This window comes from Scaptodrosophila lebanonensis, unplaced genomic scaffold (assembly GCF_003285725.1).
Source record: "Scaptodrosophila lebanonensis strain 11010-0011.00,11010-0021.00 unplaced genomic scaffold, SlebRS2 tig00000085-arrow-pilon, whole genome shotgun sequence".
In the NCBI taxonomy this organism is placed as follows: Eukaryota; Metazoa; Arthropoda; class Insecta; order Diptera; family Drosophilidae; genus Scaptodrosophila; species Scaptodrosophila lebanonensis.
Window position 1 is genome coordinate 1,898,694 of NW_022060564.1, and position 27,608 is coordinate 1,926,301.

At 39.1% G+C, this 27,608-nt stretch overlaps 1 protein-coding gene across 1 annotated transcript in view; it reads right to left on the reverse strand.

The window, feature by feature from the left end:
* Nucleotides 1-7,834: 7,834 nt before the first annotated feature.
* The window catches only part of LOC115626345, a 53,139-nt gene continuing 33,365 nt past the window's right edge, over nt 7,835-27,608 (reverse strand). The window contains 10 exon segments of the mRNA XM_030521694.1: nt 7,835-8,151; nt 8,959-10,050; nt 10,274-10,412; nt 11,606-11,838; nt 12,036-12,275; nt 17,015-17,222; nt 18,103-18,242; nt 20,151-20,330; nt 26,500-26,647; nt 27,358-27,589. Coding sequence (XP_030377554.1) covers nt 8,987-10,050; nt 10,274-10,412; nt 11,606-11,838; nt 12,036-12,275; nt 17,015-17,222; nt 18,103-18,242; nt 20,151-20,330; nt 26,500-26,647; nt 27,358-27,589 — 2,584 coding nt within the window. The 3' untranslated portion in view covers nt 7,835-8,151; nt 8,959-8,986.

Genomic DNA, 27,608 nt, shown 5'->3' on the forward strand with positions numbered 1-27,608 from the left:
CTTTATTAAAAGTCGTAATCATAAAAATAAACAAACATTTGCGAAAACATTTTCCACCACGATACGAAATGGCAATGGCAAAAAAATTGGGAAAAAAACGCTGTGCAGGTAAACAACCTCGACTTTTAAATACTCTACATTATTATTATATGACAAGACAATTTATTGCAGAGTTTGTATTTATAGTTTATTTTATATTGCCAATATTTTTGATAATTACCTGCATTAAATGCATTAATCTTACCAGCAATTATAAAACATTATTCTTTGTATGGGCTTAGTAGAAAAACTTTACTTTGACAGTAAAACTATAAAGAAATTTATTTTTCCGAATAATTTCTCAGTTTTGGTTTACAAACAGCATGGACTCAAAGCAAATACTTTTGGTCTCAGTGCTGCTAATTAGGAACTCTATGAATTATAAATAAGTAACCATTGTTATATAAATAAAGGCGTATGTTCAACTTTAAAAGTATAAACGCATTATAAATTAAGTTTAGCTCTGCTTTCAAACAATGCAATGATGTGGAAAAGCGCTTACACTAGTAATTAAATTGAGAAAAAATTTGAATTAAGAAGGAATTCTTTGAACCAAATTATTTCTATATATAGATGCGGCAGCTTTTCGTTTATGTTTATATGTCTAGGAAGTCTATATATATTATATGTCTAGGAAGTATTTTAAAACATGATATCAATGACAATTATTATTAAAGTCCCACTACACTTTTTGAACTCCTGGAGATGTTCACTTGAGTTCCTTTAGAAAGTTCTCATAAATGATGTATTTAAAATAGTATATATATGTTAAATTGGTAAATGCAAAAGTATTTGTGGCTTGTGTTTTCCATTTTATAAATATATTTCAATTGTGTAGATTGAAGCGTAATCTTCAATACTGTATAGGGTATGTCGCAAACCTACCATGATAATACATGTACCCTCATAGCGATTTTTATAGATAGGTGTAGCGTAGGCATAAATCTGTCCCATTTTTTGTGTGTTTTTGCACAGGTCGCGCACATGTCGTTGACTGCCTGCCTGTCTGTCTGCATCCCTGCCATCCTTCCTCTCTCCTGCTTTGCTCTGCCTTCCTGCCTATCTATCTATCTGTGGGTTATAGCATCGCAATAGCATCCTGTCCGCCCTTGTGACGCTTGGCCAAAGCCGCTCTATGCATTATTTGGCACATTTTTAGGCATTGGCAGAAATCTGTTACTCTATTGCACGGCATCTACAGCCACTGTCGAAAATTTCGTTCATTCATTCATTTCGTTTCGTTTCGTTCGCTTATCCTTTTTATAGCTTGTTTGGGGATTTTCATTATTACAATGACGTTCTCGTTCCCGTTGTCGTCGTCATCATCGTCTTTGTTGTCTGCTGTTCCGCTATCGTACTGGGTACTTGGTCCTTGCCCATGTTTATTTATAACTTGCAATTGTAATTAGGATTACTTTTTACTTATTTGCACAGTTGTTAGCCACCGATGCTGAGAGGCCAAAAGGCCATGGCATAAAAAACATATTTCTGCATTTTTACGTTCGGCTTTGTGCGACGCATTAAAGTATTTGTCGAGTTGGCTTAAGAGCTGTATCTAGTTAGTAGGATATGTACCTCCTCTTGCATCTTCTAAACGATACTCTCGAGAATAAATGGCTGGGGCCAGCTGGTGCTTTGTTTAGTGACTGGCAGATGAATACAAGGATATGAAGATAAGAAATAATGACGATAGGATAATCCAATAAATATCAGAAATGTCTGGGAGAAAAGTGCAAAAAGTGCGAATCGACCTCAATTAAATGAGTTAAGATTCCAAAGAGTAGCACTACCTAGGCGATAAGTGTTAAAAGAAGGAAATGCTCTTCTACTTGGGATCATCAGAGCTCGGAAGTAGATATTAAGATAGTTTAATTTTGAATTTTCGATACATTTTATCAAGGGGACTTCAGTTATGTCTTCCATAAAAGCCGAAATGTTCTAAGGCCAGGGACCCCACTTCGAAGCAATGCGAACACACTTCCTAAATGGAGATAGGTCCAATAGGAAGGGGGTTGTAGTGTGCGACGGTAGATCGAGAGGTCCATAAAGCATTTCCCCTCCTTCACCCGCAGACGAAGGTAAGGGAATAAAAAAATAAAAAAAAACTTCTGTAGAGTTTTTTGAACGTAGAAAAAGACAGTGTCTACCATCTTCTCAATTGATGCTCTGATGCAAAATACTCTTATATACCAGCCAAACCTTTACTCTGTCTCCCCCCACTTGAAGAGCTCCACAAATTTATTGTTGTCGACAACAATTTCCGCTAAACACTTCCCATAAAACAATCATTGAGTTTCCCCCTTCAAAATGCAGAAGTAACGGCTGATCATCACATCGCAGTACATTAATCAGCGAGTGCCTTTTTGAACTCATTTTTCCAACATATTACCCATAATTATTACACGCCTCTTTATCGCGTCCCATCTCATAGATGTCGCATAAAGTTGTCAACTGCCCAGCAACAGCCATAACCAATGGATATCCTTGCCTAGCCCTGCTCAACCCTTTCGGGCAATGTTTTTTTTGTTTTGTTCATTCTGGACCCCCACACACATGTGTAATGCGAAAAATAAAGTCATTCAGACGGACAGACACACGACGACTGTTACAAATTGAAAGCGCAAAAATGAACATCGAAACCGAAAAGTGCAATAAAAGTAAATAAAACGAAATGAAATAAAATAAAATCGTTTAACACTCAACTCAAAAACCAAATGACAGAGACGACAATGCGACGAATTGAGAGCGCTTTTCACCCATTTGAGGGCTAAGGGACTGAAGGGTTTTGGGGGGCAGCATTGACATTAAAGTAAATAAAAACATTTTTTGTATTTTCGTAAATGGATTTCAACTAATTTTCAAGCGCACAAAACCGATTGACAGCTGCACAGTGGTGCGAAAAATGTATATTCATGGCTTTAAATATATTTCTATAATTAAAACTTAATGAAAACTTTTATGTTGAGGCCTCACTAGAATAATTAACTTTAGGGACGGCTTCCTTTTAATTTGCAATCATTTAATATTTGTAAATATGTATGTAATAGACATCCATTTCAATTCCCCATTCTTATTTGAAAACATTACTGAAGCTAAGTTGTAGCCAGTTCTATTAAAATATTAAAATAGATTTGTATAAAACTTTTGGATGCACACATATATATTTTTGTAAGATAATGCAGCAATACATGCTGTCCAGATCTAAATCTAAGGCTAATGCTAATGGAAAGCTACTGAATAACTACAAGTATTCTTCCAAAGAGGGTTTTAAATTGACCAACATGTGCACCTTCAATAGAAAATTGAATAATTCGAGTTATAAATAATAATAGGTAGAAAATAATGCAATAAACAGACACTATAGTATTTATATTCCCGAATAAAAATACTTAATAATATCGTCACAAAAATGTTAAATCATAAAACATCTTTAGTCGCTTTAAGTTTTTCCATAAATTGATTAATTTATAGTATTTATCAATCAGAATAAATGATTATAAATATTTTCTATTATAAGTATTACTGGAAAGGATTGGAATATATGTAGAACCACTGTATATCATTGAGGTGGTGTCAGCAGCTCGCCCTCCCTCTCTCTCTCTCTGCCAAAAATCGCTTGCCTTAATGACAGGCGTAAAAAACAGCAGGCATTCACTCAGTCATTCAGTCAGTCACACAGTCAGTCAGTTAGTCATTGAGTCAGCCCGACAGTCGATTGTACTGATGGACAACTTGACTGACAATCGAAAGTGTCAATTAAAAGAAGGCAACAAATTGACGTACAAGTGGCTCGGCTTCGGGCCAACGTTATTATTTTATTATACATATTTGATTTAAACGTTGAAAATCGACGCATGTGGTCGCTTGTCATTCAAGTGAGAAGCGTGAATGGCGGATGGGGGTGGAGAGGTGGAGGGTGCGCGCATTTTGGCATCGATTTGTGGTCAACGTCGTGCCACATGTGGCATGTGTGGGAGAAGTGGGAGGAGCAGGAGGAGGAGGAGGTGGTTCTGCGTGTTTGCTGCTGTATAGCATGCACTTGTAGACTATTGTGCAGTGTAATCGAGTTATTGTAGCTGTTGTTGTTGTTGTTGTTGGCTTTTCTTTGCACGCACGTCAATTCTCATTGAAACGTAAATTGGCGAAATATGCGTGAATTAAAACAGATGTCAAATGAGCGCAACGGACGCTAAAGCAGGCGGTCATTGATCCAATGGTGATTGTTGTAGTACTAGCTTTTGTTGTTGTTGCTGTTATTGTTGTTGTTGCCATATGTGGGGTAGCGAATCTGCCCGGCAAGTGCTTTGATTAAGGCCTTCGGGGTTATACTCGCACGAGTATGTCTTGGCTAAGTAAACAACGACTTATGCTTAACTTCGTCGAAGTTAATCCCAATGGAATCAATTTCCGATATGAATGGATTTTAATACGAGGGGTACATTCTACGCGCGTACAGATGTTTGCTGTTGCGAGTCTGTGTGTCAAGTTCCAGAACTTCTATCTGGCTATTTGTATAAACACGAGTTGCTATTGCCCTCCTGTTTGTTTATTTTAGCAGATTGATGTTTATGCAGCGGCTAAAAGGCATCAGCTTTGACAGGGTTCTTTGTTCTTGGCAGCTACTGAAAGGCTTTGAATTGCTTCTTTTTTTGCTAAGTGTACAAGGCAAGACAAAACTATGGCTCTTCGATGAAATTTGATTAAATAATGAACTTAATTTCTTAACGCATCCCTATATACTTGCCCCAAAAATGTGTTCAAATTAAAACTCCTTTCTTTCTTACATATAACCAGATAGTCTCTTCTTCTATATTTGACTATGAGAAGTGTCATTTGGCAAGCAAAGTAATCTAATTTTTAGATGACTCAAAAACTCATCCATCTATGTTACAATTACCATTTTAGAAAGTTGTATTTGCTCGTGAATGGAAAGCACTTTAAGCACTTTTAAATACTTCTTAATTGTGTAAAGCTACTAAGCTTAAGACAAGTGATTATTTTAACTTAATTAGCCAACATCCAGTTTTTATATTTAACAAGTCCTGTGTAATTTGGGAAGCAACTTGTACTTTAAGTTGTCTTGTAGTCTAAGACTCTCTGATTTCAATTTTGAAACTGTGTCTTCAGGATCAGTTTCATAATTTGTAAAGTCGAACCTAGGTGAGGTCGCGTTTTATTCTCTTTTCTACCAATAGGTGGCCAGCAATAGGACTACAAATGCTTTTTATACCCTAAGGGAAAACGGGATGTGAACAAAATATATATATTCTTCATGTTTCATCGTGATAGGTAAAGGATTGTTAACAGGGTATTTAAGAGTTGGGCCCACTTGACAAAAGATCAAACACATTTGTAGAATTAAATGGTGCCGTGTGTAAAATTGAAATTGAAGCAATTCTGTTGCCAATACGACTAGAGTATTCCCCCATTGTTTGTGGATAAATAAAATATGCATAGGTTATTTAAAGATTTTTCAGTTGTATATTTTTATTAATTTTCTGCCTTTTTAGGTTGCGTTTTTCATGATTTATTACCCATTTCTTTTGTGTTTTGTGTTCAATTGTCATTTGTTTTTGTTTGTTGTTTTTAAATTTTGCTTATGTTGCGCTTAACAACAACGTTCGCATTGTTTTTTCTCTTTTTAAATATTTCAATTAATATTTATTGTGTTAATTCTGTTACCAATATTTATAATATATTACGCTTTGTTTTAAATTATATCTATGCAGCGTGGCGTGCGCTTTCCTCACACACACATGCCAAATGTTTAGCGTCGTGTTTCGATTGTTTGCAATTTCATTTCTATATCAATGTTCAATAATACATATATATATATATACGTGTATGTACGTGGATGTGTGTGAGTGTGTGTGTGTCACGCTCAATAATTTATTGAAAACAAAATTTCTCTGTGGTTTTTATTTTTCAGTTATTGAAATGATTTAATACTAGATATATGTATATATATACTTTGCATCGAAAATTACATACAATAAATGCATTTAAATTAATTTAGAAATTAAACTAGTCTAAAAATCAAATGTCAAGCCCACGCACACATTTGTTTGCGGCAATTATTTAGTTTACAAAAAAACACAATAATTAGTTTATAAATTTTTACAAAGTACTTTAATGCGCTTCCTGTCGCTTCTGCTTCTGCTACTGCTCTTTGTTTTTTATACAAAATTTAATTTCAACTTAAAGGCTTAATACTACGTTCGCGTACCAATTATTACATATGTATATGTATATTATCATTATTATTATTATTATAATTATTTATTTATACAAGTCTTGTAAGTAGGTTTGTGATTTCAGATTTCAGTGTCGCAGAGTTGCATTGACAGTGTTGCAAAGTGTGTGTGGGTGTGAGTTAAGTGTTGAAAACTGTAGCTGGCAAATTGGAAAGTTTGCAAAAAGTGTTGACAAACGCGAAAATTGAGTGCTGAGAACGAACAGAAGGAGAAGAATTGCTGAAGGCATATCTAGTTTATACCCATTATATGCCTAATATGTTAATTAATGTTTCAAATATGTTTTAAAAACTTTCTAACCTTACTTTTTAACTCTTATACTCATGCTCTCTCTCATTGCTTAAGTTGCATTAAAAACTTTTCAAAAATTTGCACAAACAATTTGCTTTATCTCTGTGTCTGTTGTCTGTATCTCGTATGTGTCCTGTTCTTGTGCCTAACTTTTGTATGTTTTTTGCCTTTTGTTGGTGAATACTTGACTTCTGTTGTTGCTCTGTTTATGCTACTATTTAGACTATTTTACGGTTTAGTTGCTGCTTGGTGTGAGTTTGTTTTATTTTGTTGCTATTTTCTGTTGCAACGTGTTTACTTGTTGTTTATTTATTTAAATGCTGTGTTTTGCTTTTGCTTTTAATTTGGATTTAATTGTTTTCCGTTTATTGAACTACTACGAAGCTACTACGTTTTTAACATTTAGTACTGTTTTGTGATATTATTTAAACTAAACTAAAAAGGAACATATACATGATTTACTTTATAGTACTTTTTATCTTTACTTTCTTCGCGCGTTTACAATTAATATTTTATTTAAATATTCATAGTGTTGCTTTTTCTTTTATTTTATAGTCAGAGTCGTTTAGGGTAATTAAACATTAAACATTTGTGTTACAAATTAAAGGTTTTAGCATTAGAACTGAAAAAAGATATTTTTATGGTTTTTTTTTATAGTTTTTTTCTTTTTAAATATATATATATAAGTAGTTGCATAATATTCAATCACAAATCATTGATGAAAACTTCATTATACTTGGTTTTAGGCGACGACGCTCTGCATGCTCTTGGTCCGTTAAATTCCGTTACTCTTACTACTTCATACCTCACATAATATTTTGACGCGGCGTTGTTCTCCTCCTATGCCTCTTCCTCTTGCTCATCATCTTTGTGTGGACACACAACTATGTATCTGACGGATACCTCTAAGATTTATACACAGAAATTTACAGTGGGTTTAAGTAGTGTGGGGGGCTCTCTCTTTTTTTGGGGGTGGGTGGAAGGGGCGGGGTGCTAGTACTAGACGTTTTACAGGCATTTACAGTTAGTGTTGCAGTTGCAATTTTCGGAAAAGGTACTAAAAATCAGTTGAACTTCATTATAGCTAATATATGTATTACCTTTACTTTACTCTCATCTCGTTTTTTAAATCGTTTTATAAACAAATTGTGTTGCTAAATGCTAGACCTTAAATTCGTTTTAATATTTTTTTGCTTTTATGTTTGCAGTTGCATCTTGTCTATGAGAAACTAGTGCCCATTTCTTATCGGTTTTTGTTTTTAAAATTCAGCTCTTCATTTTGTTTTGCTTTAATGTTTAATATATGCTTTCAACTACCGATTGATACATATCTATTTACAGGGTGCTGTTTACGTGTATTCGTTGGCAAATTTTCTGCTCATGTACGGCGCTACTTGAAGTTTGTAGGCGATGTTGCTAATTCAACATTTTTGCTCAGTGGGTTTAATTTGTTTGTCGCCGTGTGCCCTCCCAACAAACACTGTGAGGGCACACTGGCGGTCAACGTACTAACATTTAGCTCTAACGTGTAATTTTTCTTTCTGGCATGTCCTTGTAGAGTTCAGCGCTGCAAGTACAAAGAATGAAGGGGTAAAGGGTTAATGTGGTTACAATAAAGGAATTAAAACGACTTAGCATTTTATTATAAAAAGTTATTTGTTCGTTTTTAAAAATAATTGTCTATAGCTTAGCGCTAACCAATAGTACAGTTTTGATCTCACATGCAAGCAATATGCATTCAAATGTGTTGCATTGTAGAGCTAAGCTTTGAAAAGACATTTTTGAAGAAAAAAATTATATTTGGACATACTTGTAGAATTGCCTGTCTGGCCGTTTTACGAGTAAAATTTATTAGTTTTGGGATATCCCAAACATCTAATTGGGATCTGCATTTCTTTACACCTAATAGTGCTTTGAAATTTTACTCCAAAGTTTTCTCTGCTCTTCTAAATTCTTTTATCAACTTGGGAAAAATCCCAAACACACATATCTCTATTGTAATACTGGTTTGACATTTATATATTTTTTAAAAAATACATTTTTTATAGTTAGTTTTTATTCTTCTTGTTTGGAATATCTTGCCTAAAACAATTTAATTTTCTTCCAAATCCAAGCCATTTATTTAAACTAATTAAATTGCAAATTCCAGTTCGAATTTAAATTTAAGGAGATGTGGACCCAAATGATACCTGTATGAAAATGTAATTCCAATATATTGAAATTTTTAATTCTGCAAAGCTAAAACTTAATATAGCTATTTATCAGAAATATAACTCTATCTTATTTAATCCCACAGGGTAATTGATTTCCTCATTCGAACAGAATTAAATTGGATTTAATTTGAAGAAATGTTAAATTTCAATCTTAAACTCACCTCAAATCCAATCAATTTTTGGTTTTCATCAATGATACCACAGCCTGTTGTTTTGTGTTCTAATAACACCATTTCCATTACCATTTCCATTTGCATTCGCATTTGCATTAGCAGTTACTTTCGTTTTTGTATTCGTGTTCGTATTTGTTGTTGTTGTTGCTATCGTTAGATTTGTTGAAGCTTCACCATTGGCAGCACTTTTCAGCGGATTACGATTGATATGCACGCCCACTATATCGTCCTCCAGCGCCATTGTCGGCGACAGTCCACTCGGTCGTTTGTAATCGGAGACAAGAGAATCCGTCACTGCATCGCGTGTCAGGCGCAATGCCTTCAGATGTTGTCGCTGTTGTTGTTGCTGTTGTTGTTGTTGCTGATTGTCGCGCATTGTTGTGGAATTTGGAGTGAAGGGCTTTCCATTACCGGCATATTTGTTGTTGTGCAGCGTTAGACTGTATTTGGGCTTAACGGAGAGCGTTGCGGCATTATTTGTGTTGGCAATACTCAGATGCTGCTTCTTGGGCATCGTGCTGACCACGCTAAGAGCACGCGGCGTGCTGCCCACGTTTGTTTTGCCCTCGCTGCCCTCTCCTCGCACTGCAGTCGCTGTTGGCGCTGGGCCCGCTGCCAACTTGAGTGAAGCTTCGAACTAGAGATTATCGGGATAGCTGCGGAAATTATAAGTCCTGGCGCGCTGGAATTCGGCGGCGGCGCTGCTGTTCTCCCTTCCGCTGCTGCTATACGGATTGATCATGGGCGCCGTAGATTGGGAATTCATGGTGCCCATGCCATCGTCGTAGTTGCTGTGATCCAGCGGCTGTTGACTGTGGTTGCTCTTACCGCCTCCGCTGCTGACGGTGTTGGTGTTGCTGCTGACGCTGCCGGCGCCCTTGATGGGCTTGAAAATGGCCGTGGTCGCATAATACTTCTCCATGGGCGGTGGCGGCACAGTCGGCGGCCGAGGGAAAATGCTGCTCAATGGTGGCGGTGGCGTGCGTCGCACATTCACGTAGCCACCGCCGGCGTTGGCCATTTTCGAGGCTGGCATGTAGTCCTGCATGTGGGGCACCGCATAGCCACCTTCGGGCACATCTAAGAGAGCGGGGAGAATGGAAAGCAAAAGGATTTCGCTTAGTCAGGCAAAAAGGCGAGTGCCGGTGTCGGCGTCGGCGATGTAGCCACAAAAATTTATTTGCATTAGTTGCCGGCGCCATATTTTATGGCTCGCAACGGAAATGCTTGCGGTCATGGGGGAATTGAAGGGACGGAGCGGGACAGAGGGTGGTAGGTGGGGCGAGACAATTCGCATACACACCTGTATAGTCTGGCGTCATATTACATTGTAAATCATTAACCGCTGCGTAGCCATTCACACCGCTGGTATACATATTCACATTGAAGGGCTCGTGGTAGAGACTGTTCTTTCCAATGGAGTCGTTGTCATCGACGCTGGCCTGTACGTGGTGGACAGAAGAAATGTGTAAAAAGAAAATTAATATTGTTGTTTAATCAAGCGACTAGTAAAAGCATAAACATTTCATAGATACCACCAGCATGCATTCAATTAAGTAAGTGAACGATATTTAAAGGATGGAATGGGAACAGTCGCAATTTTTCTACTTCCCGCCATTAATTCTTATTCTCATACTACTACAATGAAAAGAATGCCCCACAACTCTTATAAATAGGAGGGAATAGTAGATCCATTACCAGCCCTATTCAACGCTAATTGTGAACGACATTATATAGCTTCTAGTGTATATTGCTAATCAATATTTATCATTTATTTATTTAAGCCTTTACTATGAGAATAACTATCTTTAAAGGAAACATATGGCTTGTTTATTTTAATAAGAAGATTTCAATTAGATCCAGCCTGAAGAAATTCGTATAGTCCAACTTTTTATGAACAAAGATATACTATATTTTCTAACTAAAGAGATAATCTATTAATCATTTCGCTTACTTTTTAAGGGAAGCATTAAATAATAAATATGTGAGATTTTCCCAACTGAAGTCTAAGAGAAGCTAGGAAAGTATAAGACAGGGGCAAGAAAACTGAAAGAATGCTTTGAAAATAAGATGTGTTGTACACTTTATTTTAAAGATAAAAAATTCTAGCGAATTTTTCTGAGTTTCAGGAACTCTTCTTTCCATTCGCATTCGATTTCTTGAAGTTGATCTACCCTATCTAGCCACTTCAGAGCTCAAGTTTTTAACTTCCACTTGCACGACTTTTACACCAAATTCCAAGATTAAATTCTCGCACTTCCCCGGGCAGTGCTACCGAGCAGCACTTAAATTTCATCCCCCGCCAATCTGTTGGAGTACGTGTGTTAAAAAGCTGCTGAAAAGTTGTATTAAATAAAATGAAATAAAATAAATGCCGCCGCCATCTCAAGTGTGCAAAGCTCACGTAGACGGGCACAAGCAATGTGGAAACGCTACGCTACATTGAGCAATTATGTGGAAATTTGAAGGAAAAATTGCAACTGGCCAGGCTGTCCACTCCCACAAACACACACACATACACACCTACATATATAGAAAAAGCCATAATAAATGGACGTGCTGGTCAGTCATGCTGACCATATCCACATTTCCACACACACACACACACACACAGTCCGAGACCTTGCGAACTTACCTTAATGCTATTGCCATTGGGCCGATGCTTGTCGACATTGCCGCCCAGAGTGTTGGGATTGAAGCTATATTGGAATGCATCGAGGACGTTACTGCCACGCGCTCGCTTCGTGCGCGACACGATGAACAAAATAACGGCCACCAGCAGGATAATTATCGTTGTTAGTACAACAATAACAACGCCAATGAAATTCGCCTCGTTCGGCTCCTGATCAATGGGCCGTGGTGCAATTACTGTAAAGTGGAGCCAAGAAGGATAACGGTTAAATTAACATGCAACAGAAAATTTTGTCAAAGCCGCCGCCGACGTCGCGGCCACACGACGAAATTAAAAGTAAATATTTTTAAACTAAATAATTAGTGTGCTGTTTTAAAAATTTTTAATTGAATTTTGGCATTCACGCTACTAGTACTGCTACTTGTATACTTACATTGCGGTCCGTTGTTGTAGTTGTGGCCACCACTGGTGGCGCCACCAGCGGCGCCAACAGCCGACACACCCGCCCCGCCAACGCCGCCGCCACCACCACCAGCCGCGTTCATTTTATTTTTGTTATGATTGTGCTGATAGTCGTTGCTCTGAAGCGGATATTCGCGCGTATCCTGTGGAATGGCGGCCGCATTATTGCGCTGCTGCTCCTGTTCGTCTGTGAAATTTCCCATGGCGGGCACTGCAAAAATATATAGAGTGCACGGAAAGAGAAGGAAAGAGTGAGTTGTTGAAGAAAACAGTTAAAATGTGCAGGCATTAGCGACAGCAGGCGCCGCTCTCATTCGACTCAGTTACACTTAAAAAAAATCAACCAACATTCAGAAATGTTTCAGAAATTCTATAAATTTGAGAACAACGTTTATTCATTTCTCATTTGTTGATTAATTTTAAACGTAAATTAAGAGTTTTCTTCAATTTAGAATAGAGCTCTAAAAACATAATGAACTCATTAATTTTGAATAGAGCTCTAAAAACTTGCCAGAATGTGAAGCTTGACAGCGCTATTATGTCATTCTATCATTCTAAATTAAACTCAGCCTTTATATGTATATTTCGTTACTTAAATTTCCTAAGTCTCCTGAGCTTATGTGACCTCGGAAGATCTCTAGCTTGTCTCAGACTAGTTTGTATTATTTCTATTATTTCATGGTGTACGTTTGTCGGTTATTTTAATACCAATATATGCTGGAATGGATTCCCTAAGTTTCTTCACCTGTACCAATTCTTTATAGCATATACTTAGTAAAAATTTAGATTGTAAATATTTTTTCTAGAACTTGCTATAAGTTCGTGGTTTTTTAATCTTTTTTGCCGAGTGCATCACTCCATTTCAATTCCAGCTTCAAAAAGTGCCGCAACACATCACACAGCTGCGCTTCAATGATTAGTTTTTTCCTACTTCTTTACATTTCTATTTTTTCTGCTCTTTACACCTTTCGTTCCACTTTAAATTGTTTCGCTACGCTTTCTTTAGTGGGTCGCTCGCTACCATTACCTACACACGCATACAGACTCGTAAGTCTGTGGCACCCTTCAGTCGGGTATGTCGTCTAACGTGTTCATTTCCTGTCAACTGCTGTTGCGCTTTGAAGACGCTCTAAATCGGCGTTGGGAACGTGGGCATAACTAAATATATACAGATGTCGGATTTCTTTATGGGCGCTGCATAATTTTGAGTGGCAAGCTAGGCTTTTGTTTACAGCACGTGGTGTGCGCGCCTTTTGAATATGCATGCATTTCTAATGATTTTATGCAATTTGGTAAACCCATATATCATTAGAAATGGCATATTATAATAGTTATGGCTTGGGATGACGCTGCCCAACTTTTACTTATAGTTTTCGGAGTGCTCAAGCTTGTGTGAAGCGCTTAATATACACAAAAATACCGTATAGATCTTTAGTTATGATAGTGTGTAAGGCACATATTTAAATCTAGATAGTGCATTATAATAGAAAGATGTTGTAAGAGGGGTACAATAGTATTTGAAATCAGTAGAACTCTGCCCAGTTTTAGGGTGTCTTTAAGTTTATCCAAAATTCCGTTTGTTTAGTTTGGAATTTCTATTGATTTCCCACAGGCCTCTGACAAATGCGCCCATAATGCTGCTTATTAGCTTAGGCTTGGCAACCCTTAGCCAGGGGCTATGGCTTTTCTACGTACACCACCAACACCTGCTCATTGAATTCAGTCATCAAGCTTTCACTTTGATCTGTAATAGCCAGCTTATGGCTTGTCTTCCCCATCATACCACCCCGTCAAGCAATGAGGATATGCTACCTAACTACAACATATGGCACTGGGTCCGTCCAAGTGTTGTCATTTATTTTGCTAACATCTTGAGGGCATAACAAAACAAAAATAGGATGGTATGGGCAGCTTTTTTAAGCATTCCTCTCCCTCTTGAGTCGAAATGCTCCCGGCTAGCCAGAGCGTTGAGTGGGTGACCCCATTTCTAGACCGTAAATGGCGTAATTATTGTGTGAAGTTGCTGGCAAAACTGCTGGCTGGTTGGTTGGCTGGCTGGCTGGCTGGCTGCCTTGGCTGCTGTTTTGAGTTATGTCGCATTCTTAGGCACTCTCTCAGACCCCTTAGCGTTGAGTTTCTTCAGCAATGCAAGCCCCAGGACGGGTGTCCAGGCAACGGCGACGCGACGTTGAGAAGGATGATGATGATGGGAATGGCATGCCTGTGAAAGTTGTGCAGTCTTTTGTTTCGACATTGCCATTGTCCTCTTATTGTTGGCACTCGGTTGTGTCGTGTTTTTTCCTTCGTCTCTCACTCTGGCGCTTCCTCCCATGCCTACTTACTTACGTGTATATATATAAAAAAGGATATCTCGCATCTCTCTGTGGTCGTCATAAAACGTTTAAAATAATTAAAATATTTCGTGCCACATTTATCACAGACGCACAGAAATAAAGGAAAGGGGAAAGAAATCGTTGGTAGTGGTAATGGGAAATATGCCGCATATCCTTTTATCATTGCATTTATTATTTTGGCGTGTCTTTTGCTTTGTTGTCATCATGTGCCTTTTATAACTAATTCGCTTTGTAAAGTCCCAGGGTCGGGCATTGTGTTTGTCCTCCTTTTTTCCTTCTGTGGTTTGCTTTTGTACTCGTATTTTTCAAAAGCCTTTAAAATATAAATATAACTCCATAAAGCACAACAGCAATCAGCGCAAGCAAATCTCACAAATTGGGGTTAAATCTCTACACTGCCTGATAAAAATATACGCATACACTTGAAAGATGCTGTGCACAGTACGTGCGTTTCTTTTGTTTACCCTTACCCTAGATTTTTTAGTTGCCTCAGCGTGTGGTAGCTGAGGTAGCTGGGGTCGTCGCTACGGCCTCTACAGAGTCTCTGTATATATATATATATATTTTTCTCAACTCTTGAGTGCGCCTTGACACCGAAAAAAAACGAAAACCAAAACAGCTGTTTCAGCTACAACTCTGGTGCGTGACAAATGCGTTTCTTGTCGTGTAATTGCTGCCTGCCTGTGGCTAGGAATTCATTCCTTCCCCTGTCCCTGCTCGAATGCAGCGAAAGTGCAGCATGTGGTTCGGCATTTTTTGTGGTTTGTTTGATATCCTTGAACCGCTCGGTATTGTGTCACACACACAAACCAACACAACTAACAATACCCGGCTATTATTACAGCTTTGTCATGCTTGAGAAGCGTTCTCTCACCGCTGTTCAGTGATCTGCAACTTATTTCTGATATCTTAATCCTAACCTTCTTAGTCGCATTCTTCTTGACAATTCGTCGCAAGGGTTTTCAAGATGAGAAAGCAATAAGCGAACAGAGATTATAACAGATTATTTCTACATTTAAAGATCATTTTTTGTACGTCTGCTTTAATGTAGAGTATATAGAGATGATGTATAGAGAACACAAAGCCGTGGAAATAATCAATTGATTCACATAGATTTTTGATTTCTTACTCTACTCTTAATTTTAATTTATTTTGTTCTGAATTGGAGATGGGAATATAAAACTCATGAATGGCATTATATTTGCTTGACTTCAAACTATGCTCAAAGAATATTTATTTAAGGTTTAAACCAATATTGTGTTAGAACAATTAAAAATAAAAATCTCTGCGAAATTATTCCCCTAAGAGCTGAGAAGGGTGCCAAACTTTATTCCAATCTGTGCTGTTCTTCCAGTCATGGTTCAACCCACTTTCTTACGCGCACATGCACATTCAATTGAACTATTTAATCCCAACAGATATACAGATTTATAGGCAACTTCCTTTATGAAACTATTAAACGAACGCACATCCCCAGCCCTCCTCGTCCAGTATCTGCTGCCATCTGCAAACAAATCCCTATTCATAGGGCACGCTCTATTTGACTCATCAATCAAATGGGTCTGGCAGTTTTTCCCCTCGCGCTTTTCACACCTACCGCAGCAAACAAAACAAGGCATAAAGATTTGACTCGATTTACAATCATCCCCAAATACAATGAATATAAATGATCGGATGGTTCAGTGACCGGCGTGTCGATCATCCTAACTGGACTTTTAACAGAAATGTTAACAGCGTTGTCGCCCAGTAAGTAATTTTCTACCCCTACGGGGCAACAAACATGCCATGAATATATTCTATGTTGTCGTTGTCGTTGTTGTTGTTGTCTAAGTAGTTGCCAGTATGCGAATGCATATCGAGACGACGGAAATCCCAATGCCCAAATCCTAGTTCGCATTGCACTTGGTACAATTTAATCGGGCCTTGCATGTCAGGCGGCCACGGCAGAGGCACGCTCGGCATTCATAGGAAATGTAGCTGGAAAATGCATCGCATGCTTGGCCTGCCGCCTCATTCAATGGATAATGTGTAGGGGATATCCATAGCGGCAGGAATGCTGTGTAGTGCAGGGGGGGTAAAGATCTCTGCCAACTACCCTTGAGCCCGAGATTTTTGTTTACTTTAGCACTAAGTCTGCCTCTGTCATTCCGGTTTTGTATAGCGCTCTGGCAATGCTTTGGGTATTTTATTGACTACCCATCCATCCCATTCCTGGCTCCTCCCTTAACCAAGAAACCAACATGTTTACTACGTGCGTGTTACACAAATTTCACTAAAGAGGTCTTCTCTCTCTCTTTCTCCCTCTCTCTTCCTCTCTGACAACGTTTATCTCGCCTGTCCCATTGTTGTTAGCCAAATGTTGGAAAATGTTTTGTGCCGCATCTTGGGCATGTTAAGTGTAATGCATTGCATTTTGTATTGGAGTGTCACATACTTGAAAGTGAAATGAAGCTGAAAAATGCATTTGTACGTACTTTGCCATGTGAATTTTTTCAATTTTTTCCATTTTTTTCTCTCTTCTCCCATCGTTTTGTCAATGCAATTTTCTGGCAATTTTTCAGAGCAATTTTTATGCATTTTATATGCTACGACTTACCGGATATAAAACTGATCTCCGACAGCATAATCCATTTGACAGCAAAATACAAATTGATTTTCAAATATTTGCCCACACGATGATGCAATTTGATGGTCACATCGCGTGCATGGTCCATTATGGTATCGGGCATGTAGGAGAATTGAACAGGCTCCCCGGAGAAGTAACGTCCGCCAATGCTAAAGAAGACCTTGGCGTGCACAAAGACCTGTAAATGGCAAATATATTTTAATAAAAAGCCATACAATTCTATATAAATGAATAACTCATCAAAAGTTGTGAAAATGCCTGTTCGATTGGATATGAAAGTTATAAAAAATTGGTTTGAAAGTAAATAAGATTCAGATTTGATATGAACGTTATAAAAAATTTCTTTCAAAATAAATAAGATTAAGTGGTAGGACCACCTATAAGGGTTAGAAAAGTAAAAGGTTTTTCCATTCACAGTAAATATATGCTGGAACTTTTGCTTCAAAAATTTACATAATTTTTCAAAACAATTCATGTGGCACTCCAAAAAGAACACATAATTGTAAGTGGTAATAAAAAGTAGTGCTCTAATATAATCTAGAGGCCCAGTTTTAAATTTTCGCGCGAAATGAATTTAAACCTTTAAATGATTGCAGAATTTAAAAGAAGATCATACTTTTAAAATATCAAAGATAGAATGTTTTGAAAAATGTTTGAACAAGTAATTCCACTTTTATCATATATTGATCATCTATTGAAATTCCTCGACAATTGTGCAATTTATAGTATTTCTATTTATAGGTTAATTCCTTATCTTAACAACAATCTGTTAAGGTAGATTCACATTCTACACAAAAATGTTAAACACTTATTCTTCTACAACAAGCAGTATGTATTGGCCGGCAAAAAAAAATTATTTTCTAAACATCACTGTTCACTTTGGGAGCCAGCTATCATGAATATATGGAGATATAATTTTCGGTAATGGATTTTGAAGAAATAAGCAATATTAGCCTCTCCTCGCAACTTATAACAATTGTTTCCATGGCACTCCCTATACCATTTAGTAACTATATCAAGTTTCTACATGGATTCCCGGTACGCTTTTGCTCACTCACCTGCACATCCTTGGTATACATATTGTTTGTATGCAAAACGATGGCGCTGAAATTGCGAACCGTATCGAATTCGAACACAATTTCAACGGGTTTGCCTAGGAGGCCGGGCGTGTCGTTGCGCCAACCAATCCATTCATAACCTGAAATAAAATGTGAAGGCATTTAGTTTGTTGGGGTCTGGGGGTTGTGGCTTGTTGGTTGTCGGTTGAGGGTAGTGCTGCTGTCATACTTATATAAATATATATGTGTATGCTTAGAAAAAATCAATAGTCCAAACACTCGCACACATATGCTGCAGCAATATGTGTTGGCATGTTGAGCTCTTTAAGCCTAGAGGCGACGACCGCAGGTCGCATACCCATGCACTGCAGTCAGTTTCCGAGTTAGTCCGATGGGCAATGGGGGTTGCAGCCAAAAACAAACAAAGCTCACGGCAGGAAGGCCCTAGTCACCCACCGGCCCTCCTTTTGCTGCTAGCTACTAGCTGACTGCTCATAACTAGAAATTATGGCCAGTAACGCGACATTTAAGCCATTTTTTCTGTACTTATGCTGCCGCTGCTGCTGCTGCTGCTATTCTGCTGTTTGTTTAGCGGGGCAGTGCGGCAATTTCCCTAATTTGGGGGGACGTCCCTTTTACGTGAGCAGCTTAGGGCTAAAAATAGGTACGATTCGTCGTAAGCAGGAAATATTTAAGTCGCCTCACAGGTCATGCAATATTAACTGGTTGGCCCGCAAACAAGTAGCAAAGCACAAATTACACAATTTCCCCCCAAAAAACGTGGGGGCGTGGGCAGCTGGAGATGTTGGCCTTTTCGGGGGTTAGTTTCTATGGAGCAAAATCAATAGAGCTCATTGGAAGTCAAACAGTTCAGAGTCCATGGCCAATATCGATTCAGCTACCATGCAAATAAGCCGAAAATACGCGCATAATAATAATAATAATAATCGTAAAAGAGGCAGCAATGGCAATAACTGGCAGTTTGAATCGAAATCATGGGTTTGGGGGCCATTCGAAAACTTTTTGCCTGCAACGTCATATTGCGCGTCATTTCGGCGGCAAACTTGGCCAAAGGTTTTTATGAGCTCAACTGTCGTAGTCGTCGTCCTTTGTCTGTCTGGCTCTGGACGCCGACTGCATGTCTAATTGTCTCACTCACTCATGTGCCTGCCCTTCGCTCCGATTGCGAACTTTTCTACTTAAATTTCGCATTGCAAACTTTTCAATAATTTCGATTATTGGCCATTTGCCAGACTGAAAATGCGTTGCAAACGAATTGGCGAAAAAAAGAAGAAGTTGCTTCGGACTTTGCCCGTTTTGGGGCGGAAATGAATGCCAGTGTTGCCATAAATTATCAAATATGCATAATGTTTACATTTTTACAGCAAGACGGCGTCTCGACTGTTCCGTCGCATAGTTGAATTCCGGGTAGGTTTACTGTGCCTCTGGCTTGGAAGTGTGGGGTGGGAGAGCGGCTCCTCCCCAGCAAATAGTCGAAGTTATTATTTATTTTGTTTATTGTTGAGGCAAATTATTTGCCAGCAAAAACTTTTGGCCCGGTCGGCATTTTCAATGTTCAATGAAGTGAACGCCACTGCTGTGCATGCCCGAAAGTTTAGGTAGCCGGGGCCTTATGCTTTTTTCTGCCGGCGAAGCGCACGGTTTGGGGGCGCAGGCGATGAACTTTTGTAATTATTTGATGTTAATCAGTTTGCTCTGTTGCCATAAATCTTGTGGGCTAAAGGGAAAGCTTTACGAAGTGCCTTGACATGCAAAATATATGCGCAAAAGTTATTGTTTTCGAGGGTTAAAGTCTTTTCAAAGGATGCTGCAGTCAAATAGGCGCCCACTGCGGGGCCCACAAATTATGAGGACTGGCTCTTTTACTTTCAGTTTAGTTACTTTTATATTGTTGGCAATTAAAGGGTGCCTTAATAATTGAGGACGAAGTGGCGCCCAGTTTGGGGCGCAGAGAAAAGCTCTACTTGCGGTCAGTTAGATTTCTCAAAATGCCGCTTTGCACTTCCAGAGAAGCAGTTTGTACTCACCTTTGCCAAATCCGTGTATGTCCGTGCGGAAATTATCTTTGCCCTTTTGGCCATCCACCAATTGACCCAGACCATCGACATAGCGATCGCCCTGCTCATTGCCATCGTATGTCTTGTCCGACAGGTCCACTTCCATGCCGCGTTGTACGCCCTTCGGTATGCTGTACGAAACAATGCCCTCTGTAAAAATAGGAACAAAAAATGTAAACATATTGTTAGTGAGAAGCATTTACAAACGTACTATATATATGCATATTTGGAGAGACATTCCTGGAAAAGAGTGCAGCACACATTGATCGACCCTCTGGTAACACGAGACATCGCCTACACGTCGCACACACTCACGTGTCATTGCCGTGTTCTGCCCGGTTCGGTGACGCAGACAAACGACTGACAAACTGTTTGTTGTTGTTTTTATGCTCCCAATGGCTTTGTTTTTGGGTGTGAGTGTTTTTAAACTGCGGTAAATTTAAAGTTTTCCCTGTGCTGTTGTTGCCTGGGGTTAGCCGACAACTTTGGCAGTGGCAGGATATTGAGTTACTTGAAACATAATTTCGTTTTGCAGGCACTTTTCTCTTTGTCTTCCCAGTTGGTTTTTGTGGTTATTTTTAGCAAAGTTTTTCAGAGGATTGGGGTGGGGCGGTCGGCTTTAGTTTCTGTAACTGGCAATGTGTGCTACAGTTTTTCAATGTCAAAGTCAAAGGGAGTATTGAGTCATGGATTTGTGTCTGACTTTGAAAAGTATGTGCTAGTGTAGAAAGTGTAGGGAGCGAAGCGAAGCTGCCTTCGGGTCAGCTCTTAAAACATCTGTCACAAACACTGTCTCCATTACATGCAGTAAGCTAAACAAATTGTCTGTCTAAAACAAACAACACCTGCACACCGGCTAATTATTGCGACTAAGCACACAGACAAATACAAAACAATTGCATTAGATCGAAAACAGAGGCAGACGGCAGCAGGCAGCAGCAACTAAAAACAACAGCGACATTAAGCACAAATAGTGTTTTGCCAGGCCAGGCACTCAAAATAATTACAAACCCCGGGCCTAATGCATGTGGATCGTTGGATAGCTGGTGGTCGCTCGTGCGTTTTACTGATTCACTAACATTTTATTTACACAATGTAGGAAAAACAGGACACACAGAAGCACGCGTGCAGGACAGGACAGTCAGTCAAAGAAATTTTCCAATAATTACCCAAAATCACATAATTACATATAATTACTATGTAGGTGGGCAGAACAGCAAACAGAGCCCCCCAAGCTCAAGCCCAAAATCGAAATCGCCTGCGACGCATTGGGCATAGATAATTATGAAGGGATTGTGGTAGGGGGAGGAGTAGGAGTGAGGAGGCAGCAGACATGAGACGTGTGCCACATTTAGATTGCAAATGAAAGGTAGTGGCTGGCATTTATAAGCCTGGTATGTGGAGAAGCGTGCGCCTGACCAGTGACAGCTATTGATCACATTTGAATGAAGAGGCTGCTGGTGGCATAGCACACGAAAATAAAAATATTAATTATTATTTAATGCATCAACAACAATGGCAAGGGAGAGCCGAACGGCCAGTGAAGTGTGTAGGCAGGTCTGCTTAATTATATGCATTACGAGCACGGCGTGTGAAGGCAGTTATAAAAAGTAGCTGGGCGATCTGATGCTACCAGAGATAAGCCCTCACACACACATACGCTCACACATACACATAACAGCGACAATGACAACACAAATAAGTAGCGCATTTAATTAACTGCTAAGGCATTTAAGGCCGTCGTTTTTACAATTGCGTCGCGACGGAAAGTTCACGCAATATATGCCCAGCCCTGGCAACTCCACATGTGTCCTCCTCCCCCCTCCCCCCCACCCCTCCCACACAATCGTTGGAGTACGAACAGCAGGCCATTGCCTACTCCTTAACCCGTATTGAATCACTACCCATTCCTCAGTCCGGCTCAGTTCATTTTTATGTAAGCGCGCCATTTCTGCTTGTTATTCGCGTGTTCGCATGCGATTTTTATTTGCGTGTCGGGACAAAATGGGGCCTGCCAAAAATGGGGAATACACTCGCGCACATACATAAGTGTAAGTCCGGGTGTCTGTGCATATACTCGTAAAGAGACCAACAAGGAGTCGCGAGTGCGTGCAGAGAGGAAAACAGTTGCATTGGTTAAGCCAGAAAGAACCGAAAAACTGGCGCGCACAGACAGTACAAGCATATAAAATTTAATTTGCTTCCTTCTTGCCGCCGTGCATGGATGTCACGCAAGGCATTGACAATGACAGCGACAGCGACAGACGACCGAGAACCGAGAACAGACGATGAAAGATATGGAGGGCAAAAGGGGGCGACGATGATGCGGTTTTCTCCTGCTGCTGCTGCTCCCGTTGATGAGTCAAATCGAGCGACTGTTGTAATGAACCAGAGCAGGGCAGGCGGGCACGCAGATAAAGTTAAAGTAAACTGCTTCCCTAAGTGGAGCCGTGAGTTGGGGCTGATTGAGTTTTGGGTTTGCACAAAGCACACACCACTTTATTTAATACCAATGCCCATTTCGCCCATCATTAGATTGATGCGGCTACAGATGTTACTGCTTAGCTAGGAGATTACTCTTCTAACAAGTTCAGATATCTTAATAGAAGCGCTGCACACTTTAAATGTAACAAAGTGGCGCCCAATGAGGGGCTGAAAAAAAGCATCACCAGTTGTGTGATTGCTTTAATGCAACAAAGTTATCCTTGGCATATATTTAAATATATTTAACTATTATACATATATAGATTAGTGAACGCCTTCAAATAAGTCTTCATATTTTAAACTTTCCCTTTTAAATAACAATCGGCATTAATTTGCTTCATAAAAGGTCAGCCTTTAAAAATCCATTCATGTATAAGCTGGGATTACCAATCATATATTCATATTTGGTATAATAATTGCCCCTTGGCATGCCAGTAATTAAAGCATTTATGGCAAGGGATCACCAGCTTTTCGAATGCGCCTAACTCTTAAGCTACACTGATTAAAAAGTTTTGGTTGGTATGTTCCGCATTTACAGCTTTACACAACTACCGAGTGCACCCACTCAAAAGTTGGACTTTCAATTTTCCATGGCCCACCTTTAGGTTTACAGCAGCAGCAGCTCAAATGCCACCGCTTTCAACAATACGAGTACACAAAATGCCGAATCGAACTATAACTAACTCGCATTGGGTTTCAATGGGGGGCTATGGCGTTTCGAGTCATAAATTAGTCACATTTGTGCCCATAAATCGAAGCTCAGCACTAATCAGTTGCATTTATAAAATGCACTTTAGCATACGAGTCTGCATACATTAAGCCAATTCCAATTCCAAGGGCTTAGCTGTTGTTAAATCGTAACAAATTTGTGTTTAGCTCTACGAAATCAGAGTGTGTCACTTGCCCTAGAGATAATCTGCGTCATGACGTGACCGAGGCGTCTATCTAGTTCCCCCCTCCCTTCCCCCCACACACGACGCTGCACTATTAAAACCCATTTGTTTATGATTGCGACGGCGCTTCCAGTCAAGCGTCGAAGGCGACTCGACCCGGCTCGGATCGGATCGAATCGAATCAACTCGCTTGCCCAACATTGGGTGTGACGAGCTTGGCGTCGTCTGATTTTCCATATAGGTGTGGCCATTGATTTGCATTTAAATGCTCGCAGCTAGACTGACTTGGCTTGCCGGTGGCTGAATTTATGGCCACAATTTATAAACAATTATGATTTTGGACTAAATTTCTTGGCGCTGCGCATCCACAAGATTAATGTGCTATAAAAAACAAAACAAAAAACACAAAAATTTGTCGAATTTCTGATTGTCATTGTGCTCATAACTTTTCCTCAAAAAAAGAATAAAAATAACAGAAGGCTAGAAAACTTGTATTTGTCTTCTTTTTATTGATTTTCAGCAAGCGCCGTCTGTGGTTCGTCTAGACCTGTCTGCTGGTTTAGAGAGTCAGCCAACCAGCCAGCCAGCCAGCCACCCACCCACCTTAACGGACAGCGCAGCCCCCGCAGCTTATCTCGTTTAATTTGCATATGAAATGCGCTATGTTGTGTACAAATGCCCCATGGCAAATCAAATGACATGCCCACAAAATGCCGGGGACCCCCCATTAGTGGCCAGCCTGATCCCTCCTCCCCCTCCTTCTCCTCCTCCTCCTCTGCCACAGTCGTCAGTCAGTTTGCATGTCTAACCCCAAAACCAGAACAAGGGTATGTGTGTGTGCATAGTTTGTGATCCACGGCGCCACTTATCAGCCTGTTGGTTGGTCTAGAGGTGAGGGGGGAAGGACGGGGTCTGGGGAACTGCAAACTAAGCATACGTTGCGTTAATTTACGGAATAATTTCGACTTCCGTGCAAATCCCCCAGTGGGCCATTCGCTGTTGGTCTGGTCAAACAAATTGTCATTAGGCGCGTTCTGTTCTTAATGTTCTATAGCTGGCGAGCTGTAGTTGTATTTGTAGTTGCTGTTGTTATCGCGTACCTGGCCAGGCAGAAATTATATAAAAATTTGTTTAGCCAGACTTGTTTGGCCCGCACTACTTGACAATTGCGTGCAAACATCGGCGACGACGACGGCGACAACGACAACGACAAAGTCAAGCAACAAAAACCCAAGCACAAGCAGTCAACAGTCGCTCAGTGATGTCACTATAACGATTTTTAGGTGGGCCCTTCGATATATATTTATTTGAAAAATTTAAATGAAAGATTGAAACTATCTCCACTTAGCCGAAGCATTACCTTTCATAGAAACTAATATTCGATTTGTAAAATGTTGCCACTCATATCATATATATTTTTCGAATACGATAATATAAGTTTTAAGTTAAAACAAACTTCCTGTCTGATATTTCATTTTAGCAGCGAAAATTGTTTTAATGTTAAGAAAACCTCAATAATTTTTCAAATTCGAGACTTGAATAGTATTACAAATTGGAAGAACTATTTACTAATTTAATTTTATTTAAAAAAGCTGAAGATATATATATATATATGATTCTGATATTTTAAAAATAAGAATGTAAATAGTATTGTGCATCTTAATATTTCCAGTTCTCCAGATAAGTAATAATAAACCATATCTAAGTAGTAAATAATTCCCTACTATTTTCACTACTATTTTCAAAATTAAAATAAAATAACATTTTCAAAATGCAATTCCTCTAGAAAATATTGACCAATAATTTTTAAATCAGTACTGGTTCAACGGAGGATAACTTTAAATAAATATATGTGTTTAAGAATAACAAACAAGCTGTACGAAAAATAGTTATCTATTATTTATTTATTTGGCAAGCGATTTCAAATTTTAGCTTTTTCCTAGCTCGTTTTGATCACAAAAGAGGCAGCATTTTAGCGAAAAGCCAGGCGACCAAGTTGTTTGCTGTTTCTCGTTGTCGTCTGCATAGTTTGTTGCCGCTTGTCGTCTCTGCAGCTTGGATTGTTGGATTTGTTGCCAATGTCTGCACGCGATATTTTTCAAGTACATTTTGCATGTTGCACACAGAAACACACACACACACACGTGCAAAGAAAACAAGTCGGTTGCGTGGCTCATATGAGGATTATTTTTTCATGCCACAGAGAGCATGTGTTAGAAAATGTTCAGCACTTTGTTGCAATGTTGCAAGGGTATGGCATTATTGGAGTGGAAACTTGTACGAGTAATGGGGAGTAAAATGTTTCAGTAGAAAGTATTGTGAAATGGGCAATACAATGACATCCTAATGGCGTGATTAGAATAAATCTTGTTAATATACGAGTAATTCAACTGTTTTCTAAAGAAAAAAAGAAAAGAAAAGAATTACGCCATTTTAGAAGCCAATTAGAGCGAAAAATTGCGGAGAATAATTAAACTTGAAAGAAAAATGAATAAAATTCTTGAATTTAGCCTCATTGAAAAATAAATAGGAGTATCAACACTTGCCCACATAATAACATGTTCTTGCCTTTGAAGAGCTTCTGTAAGATTTTCTTCAAATTTATCTAAGCGCAGTTTGTTTTCTTTTTTGTTTGTCTTTTTTTATTTCTTGCTGCATACCTTGTTAAGACGCCAGGCATGTTGCAAAATGAACTTGCACCACACTATCGCGTATGTTAGCCATAAAGCCGATCGGACAGCCACTAACTACACACTTAAGCCGCTTTGCCTTGTCTAATAGCGGGCTAGGCCCGGACCAAAACTCCTTACACCGTGCACCACCGCCTATGGCCTGGCGATGATAAATTAACGCTGACACTAAAACTCTGTAAACCTTTCCACACTATCATTGCTCATGTCGAGTTTTTATCGCGCCTGTTTAAATTGGCAGCAGCGACTTACCTTCCCAGGGACAGCCGACGATCTCGGCGCGCAGGCAGACGGTCCGATCGTACTGTCCATACGGATATATGCGAATTTTTGATGCAAAAATAATCGGTTGCAATGCATTCTCCACTTCGCTGTATGTGTTTATGTTGCCCGACAGTATCTGTGAGTGGAGAGAGGGAGAGAGGGGAGGAGAGAAGAAGAATTTGGCGTGTTAGTGAATGGGTTACATTAAGTTTTTATTACACTAAGCAACAAAAGAAAATTTATTTTAATCGAACAAAAATACAATTTTGTATTACATTCACCAGGAACTGTTAACTGTGGTGAACAATTTGCAAAAATATTTGCAAAATCTTTCCAGATAAGTTGACTTTTTAATGTTTAAAAGCGAATCGGAAGTAATAATAGTTCAAATCAAAAATATTTTAAGAAACTTCTTTAGAATTTGTTTGCATATGTCAACTTTAAATTGTACCAATTACACATTTAATCCAAGCTATATATATTTTTATTCTCCATTTAATCATTCTGTTTATGATTTTGCAATGAGCTCAAAATTAAAGTTTTTAATTGAAGGTCAATAGAAGATTTATTCTCAGCTTCCACAATGTCTTTTGGCAAAAGCTAAAGTTGTCTGTCTTATGCTATCTCTACTGTAGACTGCCTTAACTTGTCATAATTTATAGGCCTGTTGTTTAACTTCTCGCATTATATCGTTCATTCTACATAGCTGCAGGCATATTTATATTAATTTTCTTTAAATGCTCAGTTGCGGGACTGCAAGCAATTTTGAATTTGTTGCTTGGTGTGCGGACTGGACTGCACCTTCAGTATTTTATTTTTATTTATTTTGTTGTTGTTGTTACTTACCTCCTTGCCTTGTGTGTTCTTCCAGCGCTGCCATTTGTCAAAGCCCGGTCGCCAATATTCAAGCACATAGGCCTCGGTGTACTCCTGACCCTGACCTTTGCCAAAGCGACCCTGCGTGCGTATAGCGGTGATCACGTGTGTCTGCTGCAAATCAACCTGTAGATATTCCTTCAGTGCATTGGAGACCATGTGTTTGGGACACCAGGCGCCGCCATTATTATCGGTTTTCAGTCTGCAAGCGAAGAAAAATG